The sequence below is a fragment of the Pipra filicauda genome, unplaced genomic scaffold, assembly GCF_003945595.2.
Source record: "Pipra filicauda isolate LSUMZ 115617 unplaced genomic scaffold, ASM394559v2 scaffold46_size3722508_pilon, whole genome shotgun sequence".
NCBI classification, from domain to species: Eukaryota; Metazoa; Chordata; class Aves; order Passeriformes; family Pipridae; genus Pipra; species Pipra filicauda.
The window spans coordinates 2,167,942-2,190,648 of record NW_024104609.1 but is presented as its reverse complement, the minus strand read 5'-3'; the positions used below and the strand labels follow the sequence as shown (position 1 = coordinate 2,190,648).

The following is a 22,707-nucleotide window of genomic DNA, read 5'->3' as shown; positions in this document are numbered from 1 at the left end:
AGGAACCAACAGACTTTGAAGTACAGTATTTTACATTAACAAAGGTTTTGCAGCTTTTCAAGTTAGTTTTCATCAGGTACTTGGTATACAGTAAAACTCTGATCTACCTTTATTTATAGTTTCATCTTTCCAGGCAGAGATTTTTAATATTCTCTTTTTAATATTAGTAATCCTGAAATGAAGAGTCAGATGTATAACACATTCCCAGGCAGTAGCTTAATGTGCTGTAGAAAAGTCAGTTCTGTTTACCAAGGACTAGAATCCACTTCAGTAACATTCCCTGAGGCAATCCACTATTTTATTGTTTTGTCCTGGAATCGTTTGTGTATAGTTGCTGTTCTGTTCCAGACTGCTTTGTTTCTTTAAAAATAGACACTTAGAAAAAGACATCTGTTAACTTTCATTGCTAATTTTATATTTCAGCAATTATGCTTCCCCTTAATACCCTCTCTCTCCTCCTGTTTTTCCCCTCCAAAAATTACAAGTTAACGACACAGCAAGTCTGTGAGCTTGATTTTCACAAGACAGGAACTCAGATTTTTAAATGAATGTTAATTTTTGGAACTGAAAAGAATGTAGTAGATAACAGAACAAAATTAATATGTAATGAACAGTCTAAAATTTATCTTACTAAAACTGAAGTTATTCTCTTATTACCACAGATTCTTCTTCAAGAGAAGAATCTGTGGTACTAAGAAGATCAAGGGTGGGGAAACAGGGTGGGGGTAGAGAAACACATGAGAATCATTATCCCTGTCCACAGACATGCACTGAGCATGCACACTGTGTATCCTTACATTCCCAATGGACTAAGGAGATTTTTCCTGATATAATTTCACCTTTACCATTTTTAAAAAGCCTGTGTTTAATCAATGCACTTAAAGCTTTAAGTTTTAGTAACTTAACTTTGTTTATAAAACAAACACACACAAGCACACTTCCTAGAGTGCAAAATGCTTAAAATACTTCAGTTACAGAACTCCACGTGTAGGTTTTGGGACCGTAAATCCTTCTGCTGTCATAGTGAACTTCGTCCATTGCCAGCAACGGTTGCATTGAAACTAACCCAGAATGCAGCAAACACAACAGCCGGTGACCCCGACTGTTTCTTCAGTTCTGCAGAGATCCCTCTTCATTTGTATAAACTCATTGTTGGACTTTGATACATGCACATGTAAGCATCACAGAGCAGTCTTCGTGCACATCCTTGGATTTTTCTGGAATCTAGTGAGTGTAATTCTTCTAGAGACATCTTCAGGTATTCGGCAACTTCTGGACATGGGGTAACTTGTGGAATGTTGAAGCCATTCTGACCTCCTTTTAAACCATAAGGAAAGAAGGAGAAATGGATTAGGATAGCATCTGCATATATCTGCTCTTTATCATATACTTTAATTATGACAGCATCACCAGTTCTTGAAAATGCCTTCTAAAAAGCCTAAATATGACCCTCTGGACCTCTGCAGGGTAAACTTCTATAAAAAGTGCATTGTTTGAAAAATCACAATTAGTGTCAGAATATCTTGTGCTGTTTACTAACAAACCACACCCACACAAACACCACAAAAACCCAAGGAGAACTTTTGGTTTTCTTTAACACCAAAAATTCTGTACGGCTTTGGGAGAGTGACCTGAATACATAATCCACCTCTAATGCTACTGAACTTGTTAATAACATGACAACTGGTAACAGCTGATGAATTTACAAACCCTGTCTCTACCTGACTTACAACACCTAAAGCAGAGTTTACTCCTGGCCATTTTCCACATAAAAGTGAGCAAATTCAAACAACGCAAGTATGAACATCCATCTTGCAGTTCCCATAAGTTCTTAACTTATGAAGAAAAGCTGAAGGAAAATATCTGTGATACAAAAAAAACCCCTAAGATCAGCAGGAGATATATCCAGCACCTCATGTGATCTAAATTCCTGAAATAAAGACTTCAGTCATACACATTTCAAACACTGTGAAACAAAGCTTGATTGTCTTCTGGTTGGTATAAGAAAGTGACTTTAATCCTGTAGCAGTTTCATTTTCAACAGGAGGCAATATTCTTCTCTCCCTGCCAAACCACACTGTAACACAAGGGTTCAAGAATTCTTCATGCAAAAATTGTTACTATGAGTCTGACACTTCATTTCTTACTGTTTTTCTCAGGCACTAGAATTGAACAGTCCTTATTTAAACAGTATCTGTTTAAATAGCAGTATCTAAGAGAACACTTGTTTTACTGACATTTGTATTATTACAGGGTAACAATTTTCCACTGATAACTCTAAAGAGATTCAAAGGAATGGCATACATGTTGTAATGTTTGACTATTTCTTTTATTCTAAAGACATCTACAGTAAGTCATTTAAGAAAAAGCAATAAAAATATTTGCATACTATCTGATGATCATGTACATCCACTTAAATATAGACTAAAAATACATTCCTGCAGTTGATTATTTAAAATTAATTCTTTCTGCCAAATTTGCAGAGCATAGAAAAACATATAAGGAGTCCTGCTAGCAAATTTCTGCAGTTGTTTCTGTACCATCTACTCACTCAGGTATCCAATTTAGGTGAAATTCAGATTATGCAAATCAGCAGCTGCCATGAAATCAATGTGCAGAGGTAAGGTTGGGTCAAGATTAGTAAACCAGCATCAAGTACATCAAGTCAAAAAATATTAATATTCTCATAGCTTTAAGAAATAGTCGCTGAAATCTAAAACACACTTAAAAAAACTAAGAGAAGGTGAACAGAATAAATGAAAGCTCTACCATCCCGATCTGCCATGCTGTCGAAGAAGAGCCAGGCGGAGTCATCCCTCCCATATTTCACAAAAGCTACGTAGTGGCTGGTTTCGATGCACAGAACTGCAAACAACTCCATCTTCTGGGAGGGGATGCAGCCATGCCGCCAGTCCCAGTCTGGCAGATCCTTAGGAAGTGACAACGGATTGAATTTATGACTCTGTCTCTTGGGATGAAGATGAACCTACAGTTGAAGTGATATTTCAGAAAAGGAAAACACCCCGTAAGATTATTTGTTTCAGTGGCAGACAAAGCTAAAAAGAACATTACTGCTGAACAGAAGATTAATGGCTTTAGAGAAGGAACTGCAATAACAGTAGCTGACTAAACATTTCTTCTATTTTTCTCCATCAGTATAGTTCAACATTGCCCACAAAATTCAAACTTAAGGTTAGAAGGGAGGTCAGCTTTAATGCAACAATTTTCTACTACACTCAGACTTGAAAACAAGCCATGATTGACATCTTTATGCAATTATCAAACAGAAACTAAGCAGTTCTATGTCATGAATTTATCAACTCTAACAAGGGGGCATGTACATAAATTAGGATCTAAAGCAGACAGTTACTGCTTCTCCACTGTGTCCAGTCCTGGATTTGGCAGTTGCCATGTTGATAAACACATTGCAGGAGTTCCTGATTTGTCACCAAAGGAGACATTTTACTGGGTGGGTGGCAGTTACAGTAGTGCTGATGAAGAAATCTCACTTACACCTTCCTTTCAATTATTACAGCATAAACCACTCGGGTTAAACCCACACAGAATAACAAACAGAACCACTTACTTGTGTATTGCATGTTTTGCAGAACTGCTTGATTTTCCCAGCAGAAATATCAGTGTCTTCATAACATTCTCTGCACTCATACATAGCGAGCCCTCCACATATACGGCACTGCCTGGGAGCTGCGTTTTTAAAAAATATATTAGTCTCCAATCTGGAGAGGCTTTTTGTGTTTTGTTTGGGTTTTTTTCAACACAAGGAGTATGAAAAGGAAGGAGAAATATTACTTTAAATAGAGAAAAACAATATATTAAAAAAATCTTGGTAAATATTTAATAGAAAAAAACCCCAACGAAACAAACCACCCAAACTACTGTGTTAGTCACCCTCAGCAACTCCCGTTATACAATGCAGTGTTATATACTTACTATCTTCAAGTAAGTCTGTTATATTTAATTCCAAGGATGGAAAAATTTTATTGAACATTTTGAAGTCTTTTCCAAACCGAGGCATCTGGATAATCAGGCAAGAGGGTGCCTAGGTAAAATGCCAGAATATAATGTAATGATTAGAGATACTTCTAATGTTATAATTGTATTCATGTTATTTAAACTTGCAGTCCATTGTCAGAGATATCACAAAGTATTAGTCCTTAAAACAACTTACTGCCAGTAACTAAGAAGTTTTCTTTTAGCAATTCTTTGCCTAAATCCCTTTGGTCTGTTCAGCCAAAGGAGACATGTCATTAAGTCAGCCTTAAAATATTTTTGTTATGTAGGCATCCTGGACCACTGACATAGTATTCCCATTTCCAACATGTCCACATGTTTTTACACCAAATCCTCCTTTTGTCCCTCTGCTGAATGGGCAAATATCTAGATATCATCACTTCTAACAAGGTAACAGTTGTCACCAACCTCTGCAAACTTCAAGTTGCTGTTGATGAATGACCACTCTAGTAATTGCTGAATTGTTGGGACTCCAACTTTCTCATTTTTGTCCATAAAAATTTGATAGAAGTAACAGTCTTGTACTTTCTGACCTGCTGATCTAAAAACAGATTAAAAAAAAAAACAAAACAGATTCTGAAGCTCTATTGTAATGACTGTATTTTACTAGGAAAATAACATCTATGAGAAAATAGTTTATAAAACATCCACTCTGCATTGAAATATATTGTGCTTTAAGAAAACAAACAAACAAACAAACCAAAACAAAACAAAATACCCCCCAAAACAAAGTGCCTTAGAGGACAGGCAGACAAGTACTAAGTGTGGACTGATTTTAGGAAAACTTAAAGAAACAAAAGCAGTGTAAGTTTCAGTGAGTGTCAGAGCCCCCACCTCTGCAGAGCACAACACAGTGGGCACAGATACACCTCACACAGCACAGAACTACAGCAGCATGGAAAGCAACACAAGTCCTGAAACGAGGAAAGGACTGAGAAACTACAGAAAATGCTTTGTAATGGTGCTGCTGCCACAGAATGCAGCAAGGAACCTGGGAATATCAGGTGCCAGCTAACTGTATGACAGCAGTGAGCAACAGTCCCCCCCTCACTTAAACCCAGCTACGACAGCTGAACCCTTGTAGTGCTACAGCTGAGAGTGAATCCATACATAAATGCCAGCATCTGTTATTTTGATAAAGTAAGAGAACTAAACTTGATCAAGGCAAACAACTGAAATATTTTCATTAGCCTAACAGAAGAAATGCAAATCAGTTTCTACAGCTCACGCACTGACTCAGCAATCTGTGCAGCTTGTCCCAGAAATAAGGAGCTGTAAGCTGCAGGCCACATTAAGAATTGCTGTAGGCCCTCTTACAGCAGCCCTTCTCCAGCATAATTACCAGGAAGACAGTAAGGATCTCAAGTAGACAGCACTAGGACACAGGATCTCTGTCCAGCTCTCATGAAACTGTGCTCATGAGCTTGTGCAACAACACCAGTATGGCAAAACCTACCTACCAAAAAAGGTAGGAAATAGTGTCAAATTAGTCAATATAACTTTACTATATTGAATCCTATTAGCAATTTTAATCACAAGTCAAAGGTGTTTTAAGAGTTGTCTCAGTTTAAAAGGCAGCAGATAGCTTCTCTGCATCAGCCTCTACAAATGGTTGAGTTCACCAAAGAAAAAAAGATTCACCTTATTTTCAACAGTGGCTCAACTCTTAGAATATGGTGAAATAAAATATTCAAAAATTCTTCTGGATCTGCAAGGGGGGAGAGAAAAAAAAGTTTTGTTAGCATGCAAAACCAGCTGCATTATTCAAGACTCGTTTATAATGAAGGTTTTCAAAATTTTCATAGGAAAAAAACAGTTAAAAAAAAACCCGTTAATTTTTATATTTATTAACACAGTAAGGTTATGATAAACTATGAACATTTTCATGGAAAGCTTCTATTTATTCTTTTGGTCTCAAAAGGCCCTAATAAAAGGTACAGGCTCAACAGGGCAACAAAGCTTCCCAGTAAAGACCAAAAAGATGCTTTGTCTTTCAGAGGAATCATTTGGCACCACACAACTTTTCCAGGAGAAACAAAAGCTTTCAAAAGAAAACAGTGAATCTGCAGAGGAGCAGTGAGGAGTAGTGACAGTAACACATAAAAACCACTCCATACTACAGAATTCATCTAAACTAGAGACTGAGTTCTCATCAAGAATGCAGCCAACAGTAGCTTCCCAGAGGGCCATTCTCCCCACCACAGTTTGCTGATGTATTAACTACAATAAATACTGGTTTCCAGTGGTCAGTATTTACAAAGGAAGTAGCAGAAACAGCTACATAATATAATGCAAATTATTCATTATATGCAGTAAAGATCAAAAAGTTGGGAACTGATATTTTTCTAATATGATTTACACATTTTATTTTTTAAAATACTAAATAACCATTGTAACAATGAAATGTTGGTAGTGAAAAAGTTTATTCCTCAGGGACCAAAGGGACATTTTGAAAGAGGACAAAGACCCCAGCCTTATCACACTGTTCTCCCCTAAGTGCTAGAAGGGAGTTACAGGGCCACAGGAAGGCAATAAAAGAAGTCCAAGCAGTGAAAGACTTTTACAGAAATTGTTCAGCTAGGGTTCCTTACACTCCCAAGGAAGAAGAAAAGACCTTTCTGCCAGCCAATGATCACTCAAATTTCTGGTAGAGACCCTACTACTACAAGAAACTATTTAGGTGTTTTGTTCTGGTATAATTACATAGCAAGGTATCTCAGTTCTTTAATATTATGATTCTTATAAGTCTCAAAGAAAGGAAAACCTCCCCAGTTACCTTTTTCTTCTGAAGTGAATCCTGAGGCAGCCTCAACTTTTTCAAGTATTTTCCTCAGTTTCATTATTTTTGTAGCACATACGTATCCGTATCTAAGATAAATGGGTTTAATAAGCTATTAGCTAGTTTGTGACCAAATCAGAGAAGCACAAAAAACCCAACCCTCTTAAATGCTGAAATACAGGTTCTCAAATCCTTCTTTAACTGCATACAGTATTTCTTCAAAACCAAGTGTGACTTCTCATATTCAATCTGACTTCCAGATTTCTTAATGCAGGATAAATTTATTGCAGTGCTCAATGTTCTTTTATAGCCTTTAAGAGCATTTTTAATCATCAACTTATTAGAATAACTGTTTTCTGATTTGTCAGTCAATTACTTTTGATTTGTTTTCACTCTAATTTGCATCACTTAATATATAATTTTCAGAATGTCACATAATAACAGCACTGTGGGAGTTGTTAATAAAACCAAAATTCAATATTTGATAAAAAGATACAGAGCTGTATTGCTGACCTAAGAAGCTGAGGTTTTGAGCATTCAGTCTTTTCCTCTAAAGTTTTAAGCATGGTAGAAAGGTAATAAGACCTTTCAGTCATCTCAGCCACCTGAGATTTCTGCTACTCAGTGTGTATCCTGCTATCCTACCTATAGCACAGAACCCTGAACACACCAGGAAAAGTACACACACCCTTACAAGAACAAGGGTTCAGAGGCCAAATTCCAGGAATCAAAATAAAAACTTGGTGATAAATTGTTCAGTGACAGCCCACAGAATTTCAGAACTACAACTGTATTATTCTCATGTTCAAAAGAAATTAAGCTCAAGAAAAGTAACTTTTCATGCAGATTTTTGTTGCGTGTCCTTTGCTCATTGTGCCTAAGAAATTACAGAGCTCATATGTAGTTCCTTTAAAAAAAAGTGTTTTGACCACTTGCAGACCACATGTAAACAGTAACAAAATTTTAATGCCCTGCCAAATCCAATAAATTGTGAAACACCATGTAAGATAACTCACATACTTTTCTTGTCAAGTACAACAGCATTAAAAACATGTAAATAAGAATGTTGTGAATGAACTTAACTTGTATTTATCAGTGTTTTGTTATTTATACCTGTATAAATTTTACAATAGCTTTATGCTGATCCTATTTCCAAATCGAGACTAGCAAAAATATTTTATCACCAAACAATGAATAACTATTTCCAGTTAGCACTGATTAAATTTACCATGAAGAACAAGTAAAAATACTAAAAAAATAAATTGAATAGGGTGGTAGGAGCAGGCAGCCAAACTTCTCAGATTTGCAAGAGGAATGCATACACAGCAGGATCTCTCTAATTTATATTAGAGACCAGTTCATGTCTTTACTTACATTCTCAGAGGATTCACAATTTCTGTCCGCAACAGCTCTTGAGTCTCACTATAATACTCTACATCATTCATTTCTTTAGGTCTGAGCAACACAGTGTCCAAAACAGAGCTAAAAGAAAACAGGCTACAAAGAAAAAAGGAAAAGGAAGGTTGTTTTGACCCTGGAAGAGATGACCATTCAGATGTCTGAGCAATGTAAGAGAAAGCAAGCAAAGCCACAGAAAAATTAAAGAACTAAACAAACTCCAAAAGCAGTAATTATGGACAGGGGACAACACAGCTGTGCTAAATAGCAAAAGCCCACTCTAACCCAGTGTGCTTTCTGCAGCAAAGTACAGAACAATTGCCCAGGCAGGACTGTGCAAATAAGCCATAAGGGGTATTTCCCTCCCTCCTTCCACCCACAGCCTGGGTTGTCTTTCATCCTTCAACCATTTACAGGCCAGGGACTCCCTCAGCCAAACCGAGCAGCTACAGAAGGGCCAGAGCAGCGGGGACATCATTAGCACTTTGTTACCCAGCAAATGCTGCAGAACCTGCTCCCACTGGAAGAGCACAGTAACATGTCAGGCTGGAGCCATGACACGGGAGCTGCACAGTAACACACACAGACAGTCATCCATGTTCTGCATGTCTAGCATGGGATGCTACTACACAAATTATGAACTTACCAGAATAAGGTGGAGTCTAAGTAACAGGAGTTGTAATGACCCTGGATACCCTTCTTCTTTCCAATCATTGTCTCTAAACCTTCTTTTTCCATTTTTGGAGGAGTGTTTTCTTCTACCACTTCACTTAAGTAACCTCCAAAGGCTGAAATTTTTTTTTTCAAAAGACACTTTAAAGCCTCAAATTTTACTCCCCTTCAGATTTCCCTATTAATGTTTTATAGCTAAGTTGCTGCCTTAGTGTAAGCATTCCTTCTCTGGACTAGAATAGCATTTTATTATAGCTGAAACTCAGTGTTCCAGAGAGTGAACGAGGCCTTACATTCCACTGGCAATGCACATTAGAGTGCTTCAGAAAGCCTGCAAGCACTGAATTAATTTTATCAGTAGGAATGAAGTTCTCTTTTCATTACAAATGCCCTGTTCACACTATCTTACAAGTATCAGACACTTTTCTTTGCTGGGTCCCCAGCATGACCCAAGAAATCTAAAATACTTGAAGTTAGAAAAAAAAAAAAAAAGTTTTTTACCACTAAATTCTACCATAAACATACATGCTTTTTTAATGTTAATATTTAGAAAGTAAATTAATTTCCTGCTATAGAGAAAAATAGCTGCCTTTATTTCTGACAATGCAATCACACATTGCTAGAGTAGCAAATACCATTTTCAGCAAGACTGCTTTACAACTTCTAAAGTAAAAAACATACAGCATAAAAAATCCCTTTTATGAAATGTCTTTAAATATATGAAAATTTTCTTGTTTTAAAGCATAAAAGAGTAATCCACAGAACCACTGTATGCTGTACAGGTTGATCTTCTATTCATTAATCTCATTTAAGTAACACCTGTACAGATTCTCAAGTGTTCAATACAAAGAACTTACTGCAGGAATAAATGAAACCAAACCCCTGGTCAGTTCCCAGCTGATAAACAAGAAAGAAGCAGAAGGTCAGTACCTAGAGAGTTGCAGCGTTCAATCTGGTTGGAAACAGGCTGCAGTGAGGCAAACCTGGAATCTGGCCTGCAGCTTTTGAGTTTAACAAAAAGAGCTTTCTTCGGAGCACAAGTGAAGTATCGAGTTCCTTTAAATGTCCCATCCGTGCAGCCTGCACATTCATCTTCCTGGAAATTCAAGTGAGAATTCACTATTTTTCTTATTTCTAGAATTCTGCAGTAAGACATTTGATAGAGTATCTACCCACAAGTCACCCCTCAGGTACTCTGAATCGTGATATGCAGTGTTTCTGCATTTTAGTATACAAAGCTTTGACTGAGGTATTAACTGGATTTACTGAGGAAAGTAAGAGTTGCAGGTTTTTTTCTTCATGCTTAAAATTTCATCAGAAGCACCTTGGGGAAGTGGGAGGGGAGACCCAGTCCAGATTCCTTCTGTAGTTAGGAAGAGCACACATGCAGTACCGAGCACCTTTTACAACTCAGTTAAAATCATTAAGCATTGGGTAGTGTGAATACTTTCAGTGTGACTGTGCTGCACAAGAAAAATGCCTGCTTTGGAACACACAAAATGTACATCAAGGACAAACAACACAAACCAAGTATGAACAATAACAAGTTATTATCTTTGAGAATATGATTTAAGGTATACTGTCTACTGCTAGGCTTAAATGCAGAAATGCACGAGTGACACACAAGTTAACACACAACACCCTAAGGTGCAGCCTCAGAACACCTGTGGCAAACTGTGGCTTCCAACTTCATCCAAAACACCCACAAGGATAAGGATTTTTTGTAACAGCTGGAATTCCACATTCCGATCTACTTTGTTTGTGTTTTACATAATTGTACAGTGTTATGTATTATGTATATGTATTATGTATAATGTTCAGTTTTATTAATTATTATCCCAAAATAAAGAACCCCATTTTCTTAATTGAATACACATTAATTTAACTGACAGCCAACCGCAACCCTGGTAGCAGCTGCCACAGAAGAAATGTCAGTGCAGAACAGCAATTCACGTTTGCAGCAACTGTGCTTTTCCAAAGGGCCCAGAGAAACACATAAAGCACGTGGCTGTCATATCAACCAGTTATTAAACCAGCTATCAAAACCAGCGTTATGGCTCTGACAGTCATAACTCTGCCTGTTTGCTGGTATGCAAAAAACAAACATCAAAGTGATACTCAGTAAAGGCTCCTACAGTCAGGGCATTTTATATAAATCTGCATTTCAAAAGACCGTTAAAAATATGGTCAGCTTTTTTCAATTACAATCTCCATAATGTAAGCAAAGGACACTCCTTTAAAGCAAGGAAGTGATCAGTCCCACAAATTCAATTACCCCTTGTAACACGAAGACATCTCAGAGCCTCTTAACAGGGTAAGGTCTAGGACAGCCACAAAAGTCAGAGCTCATCGAAGAATTTAGCTCTAAGGACATCACATGGCAACCTGTTTTGGGCAAATCCCCCCAGATTGGCTGCTTTTGCAACATATACAGGGACCAGCTCTGAGAAACAAAACTAGTAATTAACACTAATATGAACTACAATTTATATTTACCAGTTCCAGTCCAGCCAACACTTCATTTACTCCAGGGGGCTGGCCAATCCAACGGATGACTCCATAGAAAGGAGGATTTTCTTTAACTTCAGCCAAGGAACCTGCTTCAAGACCATGTGAGTTCCCAATTGGGCTTGCTGTTGATGGACTGTCCTGGTTAGCTGCAGTATTCACATCACCCATGACCGACTGAACAGATAAAGAGAGAGGACTGTGTCCCATAGTACCATTTGTACTTGTTGCTTTTGTCAAGCTAAAAGGGAGGGAGTGAAATCTGTTTTCTGTAGACACAGAGTTTGTTAAAGGTGGCTGCAGTGGAGGTGAAGAATGCCCAAATCCAGAAGATGAATCAGTAAGTGATTTTGCAGGGTCTTCAGTAGCTGTTAAAATCAAAACCAAGATGTTAGTAAGTGTTGGGGGTTTTTTCCCCCCGTCTTAAAAAAGGAAAGACTTGGCTCTCAAACCAATGAAGTGCATTTGCAACCACATCTGATTTAACGTGTGACTGTACAGAAAGCACTAAGAGCTGGGGAGGGACATTTAGGAAGACATTTGGCACTTGGCAACACTGGAGAGACAGAACTAACTGAGGAGACACTGCTGCAGCCCCATCACTTTTACCACAAACAACAAAAACAAACAGCACAGAGAAAGATGATGTTAGACAGAAACTACAGAAAGGTTTAGACTGAAAACTTTTTTCATCCTGAGACTTTTTCTTTGAACATGAGCTAATGGTCACAAGGATTATAACAGGTAAAACTAGGAAGAGTTCATTGGCCATTGTGACTGAGGAAAGGACTTGGTTCACAGCTTACAGAGACATGAGTAATTGCTTGCAGACACGATTTGCAAAGGGAAAAGTGTTTATTCCCCTGACTCTTATCACAATATACTTTAGTTCTAACACAAGGAACCTATCAGCGTCTGTATATGTCACGACTAATGTTGTGCCTGATAAAAGAGACCACAACTAGATGTGATCACACAACACTAGCACAGGTGTTCTGTATCTTCTCTCATCTCTCTACATAGAATCATAAAATATCCTGAGTTGGAAAGATCTCTATTACACAATTGGTATTCACAGAACGAAAGCCTCTTCTTCATCAATTGCTCTCCACACACTGTTTTATTAACTGAAGTTAATGTCTAAAAAAAAAGTTAAAAAAATATGACAACTGTTACACAACCAAGAACAATTTTAACCCATTTTCTTTTACAGTTCATGGAATTCGAGGGCTACTGCTGCAATAGTTTCCATTGTAAATTAACATTATTAGTTTAGTCTTTACCCCTTCAGTCACTCTGCCAGCCAGCTATACTTTTCTAAAGTTTATCAGCCAGAAAAAAAAAAAGGTCTGGAAGCAAATCAAGATATACTGATCCTTTAGGCATGTGCACTCATACTTCTAAAAACTCACAGAGAGATTTTACAGAAATAACTTTTAAAAAATACTGAAAAAACATGTATACGTAGCCAGATTATTTCTCCCCTCCCCACTTCCAGACTGATTAGCTGGCATGGCAGAATAGTTCCCTTAGATCTGTAACATTAGCTACAAAGACAGGCAAAATACAATTACTCTGTCTACTTGGCTATAAGGAATATCTTCATATCCTCCATCAAGCCTCAGCTTTTATTTTGCCTGCAAGACATATGCATTCCCACAGAGCTGCACATACATTGCCAAGAATGTAATCTCCTACATGCAGAATAAAACCACAGGTCACATTAAGACAGAGAACACTTTCATAGGAGTTTCAAGATGCTTTTTATGATATAGTATGTCTTCCACTAAGACAATATACTCCAACTGTTTTACATTTAATCTCATATTTGTTTTATTTGAAGAACATAATACACTCTAGTTTTGTTCTGTGGTTTTTTTTAAATAAAGTATATGCCTACATGAAGGCATCTCTCTTTACCTTCATCAATATACCATGGGGGTTTTGTTTTTGTTTGAGGCTGAGAGTCAACGGATGAGCCATTTAATGTGTAGAAGACTTCAGATCTGCTTCTATTTCCAGGTTCAGAGGTAGATCCTGGAAAACAACATACTTTAATGAAGAGGTTAATCTCTACTTAGAAAAGGTTACCTACACTCTTATTTCACAGTATAAATTTGTTATTATACTTTCAAAAAGACCCAACTGCTTTTACACAAAGCAGCAAACTCTCCCATCAAGGCTAACGCAGTTCTAAGCTTACAAATCTACACCAAACTAACATAATCCTCCAAGCTGAAATTTCAAGTCCCCAACTTGAAAAGAAGGCAGAAAATACTTCTCAAGTGCAAATTTTTCATGACTATAAATTATGGATATAAGAAAATATTTGTGATACAGTGTACAGCAGGTATTTTTTTGTTTTTAAAGCACTAAAATTTCACAGTAGGCAAATAGATTACTGATGCAATGCCACACAGCTATAACTCGTGCCAACATATAACCACAGTTACTTTAGTGAAGATCATCTCTGTCAGCATCCAATGCCAGAAAAGACAATACTTTTCCCCAAGCAGTAAAAACTTGTAATTCTTACATAAGTACAGAAAATCACTTCCCACACATACCTGTAGCCTTTGGCTTACTGTGATTGAACACGCTTTTGTCACCTCTTGAGGTATAGGCAAGCTTGGGAGGTCTCCTGTCCTGTGACACAGTCTCTAAGACATGGTGTATGAAGAGAGTATTAGCTTCCCTTTTCTGTGTTTTTACTGTGTTACAGAGAAGTTCAACTCCAAAGGTAACCAAACAAAGGGCTGTCATCATAAGCTTTAAAACTGAGTGGAGTAAAACCTTGCTTGGCACATAACCAACATTTTACGTGTACAGGATTTGCTTCTATCACATCAGCAATTACTTTGCTCTGAAGTCTGCTATTACTTCATGAACACTTCAATGTATGTGCATATTTCCATTACAGGAAACAGACACATGAAATTCTAAACTTTATTTTCTACCAACACACTTAAAACAAATGCTCTTCTCCCCAAAATGGAGTCAGTATGAATTCTCCAGAGAAGAGAGGAAAATTTATGCAAAATCATGCATCTCAACTAAACCAGCGAGTAGGAGATGAACATAAATCAGTCAAACCGAAGAGCAAGGGCAACAGTTACAGACCAAACACTCATTAACACCTGTCTACAGAGCCCAAGCAAAAGTTACTTACAAAAACTTTGCTTTCTTCAGAAAAGGGATCAGGGGACTGTAGTTGTTACAAGTTAACACTATTCTGTGAACTACTGCTGTGAATTTTTCCACGGTCTTGCTATGCATTTTCAAATATTTACCCACAGACTGCATACATAATACTATCAATACCTTTCCAGCACAGAAAGACCAGCTTTCTGATCCAAGATATTTAAACTCCTGGAGTAAATTTAACAACAGTCCATACAAAAGATTCCCGCTACAGACACTCACATATTCACTAATATTACACAACTCCACAATATTGTAAATACTGTACTATTTGACAGGAATTTTGTTCAATATTAAAGCTTTTCTACTAGTGAGACTATAATGCAAAGGAGGGGAAAACTGAAGAGAATTATAACACAGAAGGTTAAACTAATTCAAGTGAATTAAGGATATTAACTTTGCAGTATTGTTTTAATCATATAACTGTGCCTAGGTGGAGATGTTATCGAAGTCTGCCTTCTGGTTAAGAAAGCTGGGCATACCTGGAATAACGTCATTGATATGCAAAAGAAGTGTACTTTCAACACTTGCAAAACTGCACAGCTGTATTCCATTATATCTTCCATCCCAGTTTCCAATCGGATTATCCTAAAAATAGAAAAACATGTTACATGTATCCCAAGAGAAGATTTACATCATGCATATGTCTTTAGGAATATAAAAAGTAGGAAAACGAAAGGTTTGACAACGTCTACTTTTTCCTGTAACAAATTTTGTATTTAGAACAGCCAAAGATTAAACACAAAAGCAACTTAAAACCTGCTCTTTTGAGAAATATTTCCTACTCTAAAAAGCATTCCTCTACTAAAAACTATTATGGATAAACAAGTTAGAACAACTTCAGTGCACTGTTATGGAATAGCTATGCAACCAAGAAAATGGAAGCATCTGTTCTACAAAACCAAAATCAAAACATTATGTCGAACTACCAAAAATTTGAAAGCTGTCTATTTTAAAAAATTCAAGTTGCTAGAAATATTTTTTAATTACAGGCTTCACATTTTCTTGAAAAATCAACTTTTGTACTTGAAACTCAATACTTTTAAGGTAGAACAAAGTCAAGCAAAAAAACAGTAACGTGAAAAAAAAGCTTTTAAAAACAGCTAACAAAAGAAAAATACATCCAGCCTACTTTTTTAACAGGCAGAACAAAGCCAGTCTCACAAGACAAACACTCAGCTCTATGACTTCAAGACTGACACCTAACATGGCAAGTAGCTCAGTGGAGGCTCCTCAGAATAACCAGAGTATTTCTCCTGAACTCTTTAGCATCAAATAGGATATCATTTACCTGATGCCAAGAAACAATTACCACCAAGGGGCATCTTTGAACACAAGTGTTTATTTCCCATTTTAGGTCAGCCTCCGCTGAAGTAGCTTGTGGGATAAGGTTTCTTCTTCTAATTGCATGTCATTTACTAGCTAACACACATGCAGAAGTTATTAAAGTCAGATTATTTTCTTACCATGTCCACTCCAACAACGTATCCTAAACTTTCGTTTCCTGGTAAGACATCACAGAATATAACTGTCCCATACTCTATACTCTCTCCTATCTTCAGAGAAACCCTGGAGTTGATCTCCAGAGGAGGAAGTTCTACCTGCATTGCGTCAACTGGAGCTGCATAGTCACTTTCCAGTTCATTGTCATCATCTTCCACCAGCTCCAGTTTGTCCAAAGCAACAAAAACCCCACAGTCCTCATCGCATCTGAAAAGCTGCTTGCCTTGGTACTGTCCATCAGTAAAGCCCTGACCGCGACCTTCTTCCTGGGTGTCGGAGGAAGAGGGGGAAAAAAAGAAAAGAGAAAAAAACCAATGTATTTTGTGCAAAAGCAGACTACTAAAAAAGCAGTAACACAAGCCAGTGTTTTGGACGAATCTCACTAAGAATTTGCCTGGTGAACTATCTTTATATTGAGAGAATTCTATTGTCAGAATTTGTGGCAAATATAAACACTGTCTATCTTAGGGGAATAAAGAGCAAGATGTCATCAGATTAGAGAGTAGCTGCAGGCAGAAGCCTTTTTACTCAGAGAAGCATGTTTTCTTCAGGTGCAAATCTTGATTCCATCATCAAATTTTTCCCGTATCAAGACAAGACTACTTCATACTAGACATAATGCTAAGCATTCAAAAATTCCACTTGTATGCCAAATAAAGAGAGATGATTTTCAGAAGCACTTAGGCCTGATATTCCCTGAGGTTCTCAGTGGGAACTGCAAAGTTTGGGAAAAGTTTAAAGAGTACTTTGAAAACTATACTTCTAATACAAGAGGAGCACTCTCCTGAAACTAATCCTTCAAAAGCTTATGGTTGGCATTAATTTTGCACACAACAGCTACATTCTCTATCTTAACTAGTTGCCATTTGACTTTCTGGGATCTACAAAAGCAGCAGCCCTAAAATCCAAGCCTGCATTTATGGACCGTATTCTGACACGTTGGAGGAAAAACAAAGTACTCAAGAGAAATCTGAGAGTCACATATGCACCACAATGGGAATATAACTAATTTTGCCCAGAGAAGTTGTAGATGGTCCCTCCCTGGAAGTTTTCAAGGCCAGACTGAATGGGGTTCTGAGCAACATGGTCTAATGGAAGGTGTCCTTGCCTGTGGTTAGGCAAGGTTAGAACTTTAAGGTCTCTTCCAACCCAAATCACTCTGTGTTTCTGTGAATTAAATTTTTCTAGGCTAAAAGGAGTCAGAGTACATTCAAGTCTTTCTGCCAGCCCAGACACCTCATCAAGCTTCATTTAACATGTAGAATACAAGGCTGATGTGATATGGCATGTTCATGGGTACCTAATAAACAATACTTATGAAAAGACTGAAGGTAACAATTTTCAGGGGTCACTATGCTTCTAAAAAATAAATTATTATTACTTCCTCTTCACATCGAAGACTTTTAGCTCATCCTATAAAGTAAAAACCCCTTGGCAAAAGACTTACCAGCAGCTCTACTCCAAAGTATATCCCTGCAAGGGACCTGTCTTGCATTAAGGGTCCTCTGAAGCGAACAACTCCAGGAAATTTGTCATCTCCTGACCTCAGCTGTACTCTAACAGGGGAGCCAATATCTATTTGGATGCCTTTAGCTAACCTGCTTTTGCTTTTAAACAGACTGTATCTTTCCTCACAGTTAGTAATAGCCAAAAGCAACTCGGCTAGTTTTTCATTTATTTCTATAACATCCTTCTCATCCACAAACAGGATTGCATGAGGTTGTTCCAGAATCTTTAATCCAATCTGCAGTTTCTTGCCTTTACAAGGAATATTTCTGGAGTGTCCCACAGAAGAACGGTCTTGGAAAAACTGCCCGATGCTACCTTTGGGCACCTTCAAGAGCTTTTGGGTCTGCTTGTCTATGACACTGCATTCCTGGAGAAGCAAGTAGAAGATCCGCTCTTCCCAGTAGGATGAACTTGCTTTTTCTTGACTCCATAAACCCGAATTCATTGTGATTAAAACTGTAAAAGCTGCACAGAAGTCTTCAAGAAAAATAAGCTCTGGATTTATGCACAGTGGTCTTTCCAAATTCTACTGGAAGGTCCAATCTTTGTCAAACAACACAATATTCATTTTGCAAGGAACCGAGTTCAGAGCAGGAAGCCTAGAATAAAAAAATAAAACAAAAAAAAAAAAGAGAAAATTAAATTGGGAAACTATAGCTAGTCTTAAGTAAAACATAATTTATATCTGTGACCAGACCCACTCCTCCTACAGAGTAATAGTTCAGCAAAATCCAAGACAGTGACCACAGTCCCAGAACAGCCACAATATTGCTGATCATGGACAGACCCATTTACCCATTTCTACTATTTACTGCCTATTTCCTTTCCTTGTCTAGTTCCTTGAAGAAAGGAGCTGTGAAAAAAGTGCAATGAAAGGCAGAAAACACATAAAACACACATAAGTGAAAGGAAAAAGAAAACTTAAGTTCACATGAACAGGAATAAACATCCTTCTCAAATTTACAAATAATATTTTATGGAAGATCTTTTCCCGTGCTTAGTGACTACTTATTTCTGACAAAGTGCACTGCATCTGTCATCCTGCATAACATTTTGATTTAGTGAAGCAGAAAATTGTGTTGACGAAATAGAGCAGCAGAAAATGGAAACTTCAGTAACTCATAACAGCCATTTCTTTAAATAAAGAAATGGTCAGTTCCAGTAAGTAACAGATAATGTATGAAAACCAATTTGTACCTACGTTGCAACATGAACTTCTGAGAAAAAATTAAGAAATACATCACTTTCAGTTAGTAAAATACCCTAGAAATAAACACCTTAGTTAAACATCATCCTAAGATTTGTAGTTCACAACCAATGAACTAAAAAAGAAAAGTCTGAAAATACTTCACTGAGAATGGTGGCAGGTACAAAAGTAAAATACATACACACAAATGGCTACAGTTTCGATCCTACTGGATACATGAAGGAAGATCCACAGTACCTCAGCAGGATTTACTCTTCAAAGATGGCAGAAAACGGCAGCGTACAAGTTAAAAATATAATTTTTTAAATTTTCCCGTTTGTAATCTGTGATGCCAGTTTGCATCTGGTTAAAGGAGAATCTCACTGATTATTTATGGATTTAACTTCAATAAATTAAAAGCAAATAATCTCTTTTCCTTGTGCCTAGGTACCCTGTTCCTCCCCAGCTTTTCTACGATGGCATTCAAATACCACAAAACTTATTGCTATTTCTCCTACTTAGTTCCATCCCCATTTCAGAAGCTACTGGAAAGCAATGGAATCCAGTAGTACTGTAGCTATTTTCATCATCTTTTTTTAAGCAGAAAGATTATTTAACAAAACTCTTTCCCCCAGAGAAAAGTAGTAACAACCACAGACAACCCGAAATTTATGCAAAGTCTCATCTTTCAGTCCCAGGAATTCACACATTTCTGTGCTGCCTTGGTGAGGCTCTTGTGCCATCCAGTCATTCCAAACTGCTTCTCCTCTGCACAGATGTGGCATGTGGGTGTCAGTGCCATCACACTGAGGCACTGCAGCTGCAGCAGCTCACAGGAATTATGGGGTTTAATGTGTTTCCATCTGCAAAGTGATTAACATCCGAGGGACAGAATCTGGGCAGTTTCAGACCTCACTGAGGGAAACTCTGGTAGACTGTAAATGTATTCTCAAGTTAAAAATTATTTTTCTTCATTTTCATTCGATACACATAAACGGGCTTTAATGTTTGTGGTGACTGACAAAAAAGTGGTGTCACTATTGGAATGAAATAGCAATGCTTTATACGAAACTGATACACAACAGGATTTCCCCCACCACCACACTGAAACCTGATTACACGACCATTAGTTTTTGTAAGTCTACTCAGATGTTAAAATAGTTTCCTCCAAGTTCTGTCTAGTTCTCTCCCCTTACTTTTTCCAGACAGTGGGGAAAAAATAGATCCTGTCTTGTTCTTCATAGCTCATTCTATGTTCTCAGCTTTCAAAAGCTGATGCACTTCACTTTCTTTTTTTGTGAGCCATTCCACAAACTTACCGAACCCCCGATATACTGCAAAAAAGTATCTCTGACATTACAGGGAACCTGACCTTTCCTATCTTATTTAGAGAAATAATTCATTTTAATTTTAGTAAGTATGCATGGAAATAATATATTAAAAGACAAGTCTGTTCAAGAGCTTTAAAATATTAATTTTAGAATATTATTTATCGTATTTATTTTTAATAAGGATACCCTGCTTGCAGGTCCATTGCTGCAACATCATACAATCTTCACATGTTTAGTAGTAAAGAATTCAGTGTGAAAACATGTTAACAACTGCATTTAGATTATATCACAATAACTTTATAGGGTGCCTGGTCAGTCTTTCAAAGTCCTTATCCACAGAGATGTTATTAAACCCACTGGATACAGTACCAAAAGGCTTTCCTTTATTAAAAAGTTCGTTATCTCTTCATAAAAACGCCTTCTTTAAAAACTTATCTACCACCACTGTCCCCTGTCAACAGAAAAATACAGCTCTAAAAAACAAATTCTCTTCTTTTAGAATAATAAAAGTGATAAATTAGTACTTTAGCAGCACAGAAAAGCTTGTTAAAAGGATGTTAAGCTTTGGCAACATATCAAAAACATATTTACATAAACCACTGGATTTAAATTTCTTTTTTCAGCCATTTTCCATGGAATTGATTATTCTGCAACTAAAGTAAAAGCCTTGCTGAGCCAACAGCCCACGTGTATCAGACAAGGGCCAGAATAAACTATTAGACCTCGGTATGAATCGATTTGGGAACCAAACAAAGCACACTTACCAACAAGTTATCATTATACTGCACAACACACCAGCAACTACAAAACCCTGTGCAAACCAAAGAGTACTTGCCCACCACAGGCATTTTAAGTGTCAGAGCCTGTTCTACTACCTTCTTTTACTCCACCTCCTACCTGAATTGTTTTACGCTCAAAGGATTTTATGGAGAAACAGGCAAAACAGTTATGACTGCAACACTACATACTTCAGAAGAAAAAAGCATTTTAAAAATCGTCAGAGGTAGGCCATCATAAAAAAATCTAACTTCAAAGCTTCCCTAACTTCCTTTTTTATTCTTCTGTCATGAGGTACTGTTGTCACTACAGAGATATCCCATCATAAAAACAGTTTGCTCTGAAATACAAGAACTCTGTTCCTACCCTGCAGGAGCCTCGGATGAACTATATAGAGATGTTTGAATCAGCTATCGGGTTTCAGCATGAACACGAGTCCGTAGCTGTGATCCAGAGCACAAAACGAAGAGGCTAAAATAAATTGTACAGATTCTAAGAGAACTTTAACACCAAAAAAGAATTTAAACAGCTGAGATGCAAAGTTACGTTCTCCGACAGTCCAAAAATAACTTTCGAGGGAAGGTTAAAACCCGGAGCAAGGAAATTTAGTCGCGGCTCAACGTACACATGAAAAAAACTGAAACTGGTTCCCTCACGAAGAGTTCCACGGCAAGACACGTCCGTGCGAGCCACACCGCTCGGCCGAGCTTTGGGGAACGATTATTCTCCCCCATTTCTGAGCGTCCTCTCCCCTCTCCGGGCGGTTCCGCGCAGGACAGGGCAGGAAAGTCCCGAAACACTTCTGCGCTGCCCGGGGATTCACGTCGAGCTGCGGGAAGGCCCGGCCGGGCCCCCGCGCGGCGCCCCCGCCCCGCCCGCAGCGGAGCCCCCGCACCGCCATCCCCGGCCCGGCCCCGCCGCCGGGCACGGCCCCCCCGCGCCGCAGGGCCACGGGCACGGCCGGAGCGCGGCCTTAGGCCGGGGGGCCGCACCGACGCACCGCCCCTGCCCTGCCTGAGGGCGCCCGCAGCCGCGCTCGCCCCTCACCTCCTCACGCCCGGCCCTGGGCTGGGCGCGCCGCCCGCCTGCGGCACCGGCCGGTCCCCGGCACGCCGGCCCGGCCCGCGCCGCGTTCGCCCATCGCCGCCACGGCCGCGCAACCGCCCCTGCTGCCCCCAGCAGGCCCGCCCTCGCCGCTCTCAGCCAATCACAGCGCGCCGGTGCCGCCGCTCCGCGGCGCTATTGGCGAGCAGCGCCGCCAGTCACAGGGGGATTCGGGGATTTCCAGCCCATCGCGGTTGTACGAACGGCAGGGCAGGGGACGGGGGGCGGGGCACTCCGCGAGAAGGGTGCTAATTGGTCACACCAAGCTCGGAGGCGGGACGTCGGGGGCTACGGCGGCGCTGATTGGGTGGAACTGGCGTGCCCCCGAGGGCGGGGCGGGCACTCGCGGGGTCGGGGTGGCCCCGCCCATCCAGTCCAGTCTCTCGGGGCCGGACCTGGACCTGGACTTGGACCTGGACCTGGACCAGCCCCTGCTCCGGGGCTCCGCTGTCCGCGGGCCCGTCCCCGCCACCCCTTCTTGGGAAGGACTCGCGTCCTGCGTCCAGCTCCCTGTCCTGAGCGAGACTCGCTGTCCCCGGCGCGGCAGCACGTGGGGACGGGAGGAAGGGGCTCCTCGGGGCCCGGTACGGTCACAAACCTCGCCAGGCGCGGAACTACCGACTGAATTAATGAATTGTCCTTCCGTGCGCGCTGGGGAAGAGGGCGGGAGGGATTTTAGCCGTGCGGTTTCCCCACGGCACAGCCTT

General features: G+C 39.2%; 1 protein-coding gene across 3 annotated transcripts; it reads right to left on the bottom strand.

Annotated features, from left to right (window-relative positions):
- Positions 1-885: 885 nt before the first annotated feature.
- On the bottom strand, positions 886-22,023 carry CYLD (CYLD lysine 63 deubiquitinase). 3 transcript variants are annotated; one of them, XM_027732490.2, is made up of 18 exons: positions 21,944-22,023; positions 21,263-21,367; positions 17,541-18,201; positions 16,057-16,359; positions 15,073-15,178; positions 13,957-14,049; positions 13,310-13,426; positions 11,378-11,757; positions 9,812-9,977; positions 8,856-8,997; positions 8,186-8,308; positions 6,809-6,900; positions 5,674-5,740; positions 4,441-4,573; positions 3,952-4,060; positions 3,587-3,705; positions 2,770-2,986; positions 886-1,317 (listed from the first exon to the last, which is right to left on the bottom strand). In XM_027732490.2, exons 3-18 carry the CDS (start codon positions 18,045-18,047, stop codon positions 1,133-1,135), a joined length of 2,859 nt encoding a protein of 952 aa, XP_027588291.1. In that variant the 5' UTR covers positions 18,048-18,201; positions 21,263-21,367; positions 21,944-22,023; the 3' UTR covers positions 886-1,132. The 3 variants fall into 3 exon arrangements, with proteins under 3 accessions (XP_027588291.1, XP_027588284.1, XP_027588310.1); XM_027732483.2 differs by lacking the exon at positions 21,263-21,367 and having other exon boundaries at positions 21,944-22,019; XM_027732509.2 differs by lacking the exon at positions 21,263-21,367 and having other exon boundaries at positions 16,192-16,359; positions 21,944-22,019.
- Between the last annotated feature and the right edge of the window lie 684 nt (positions 22,024-22,707).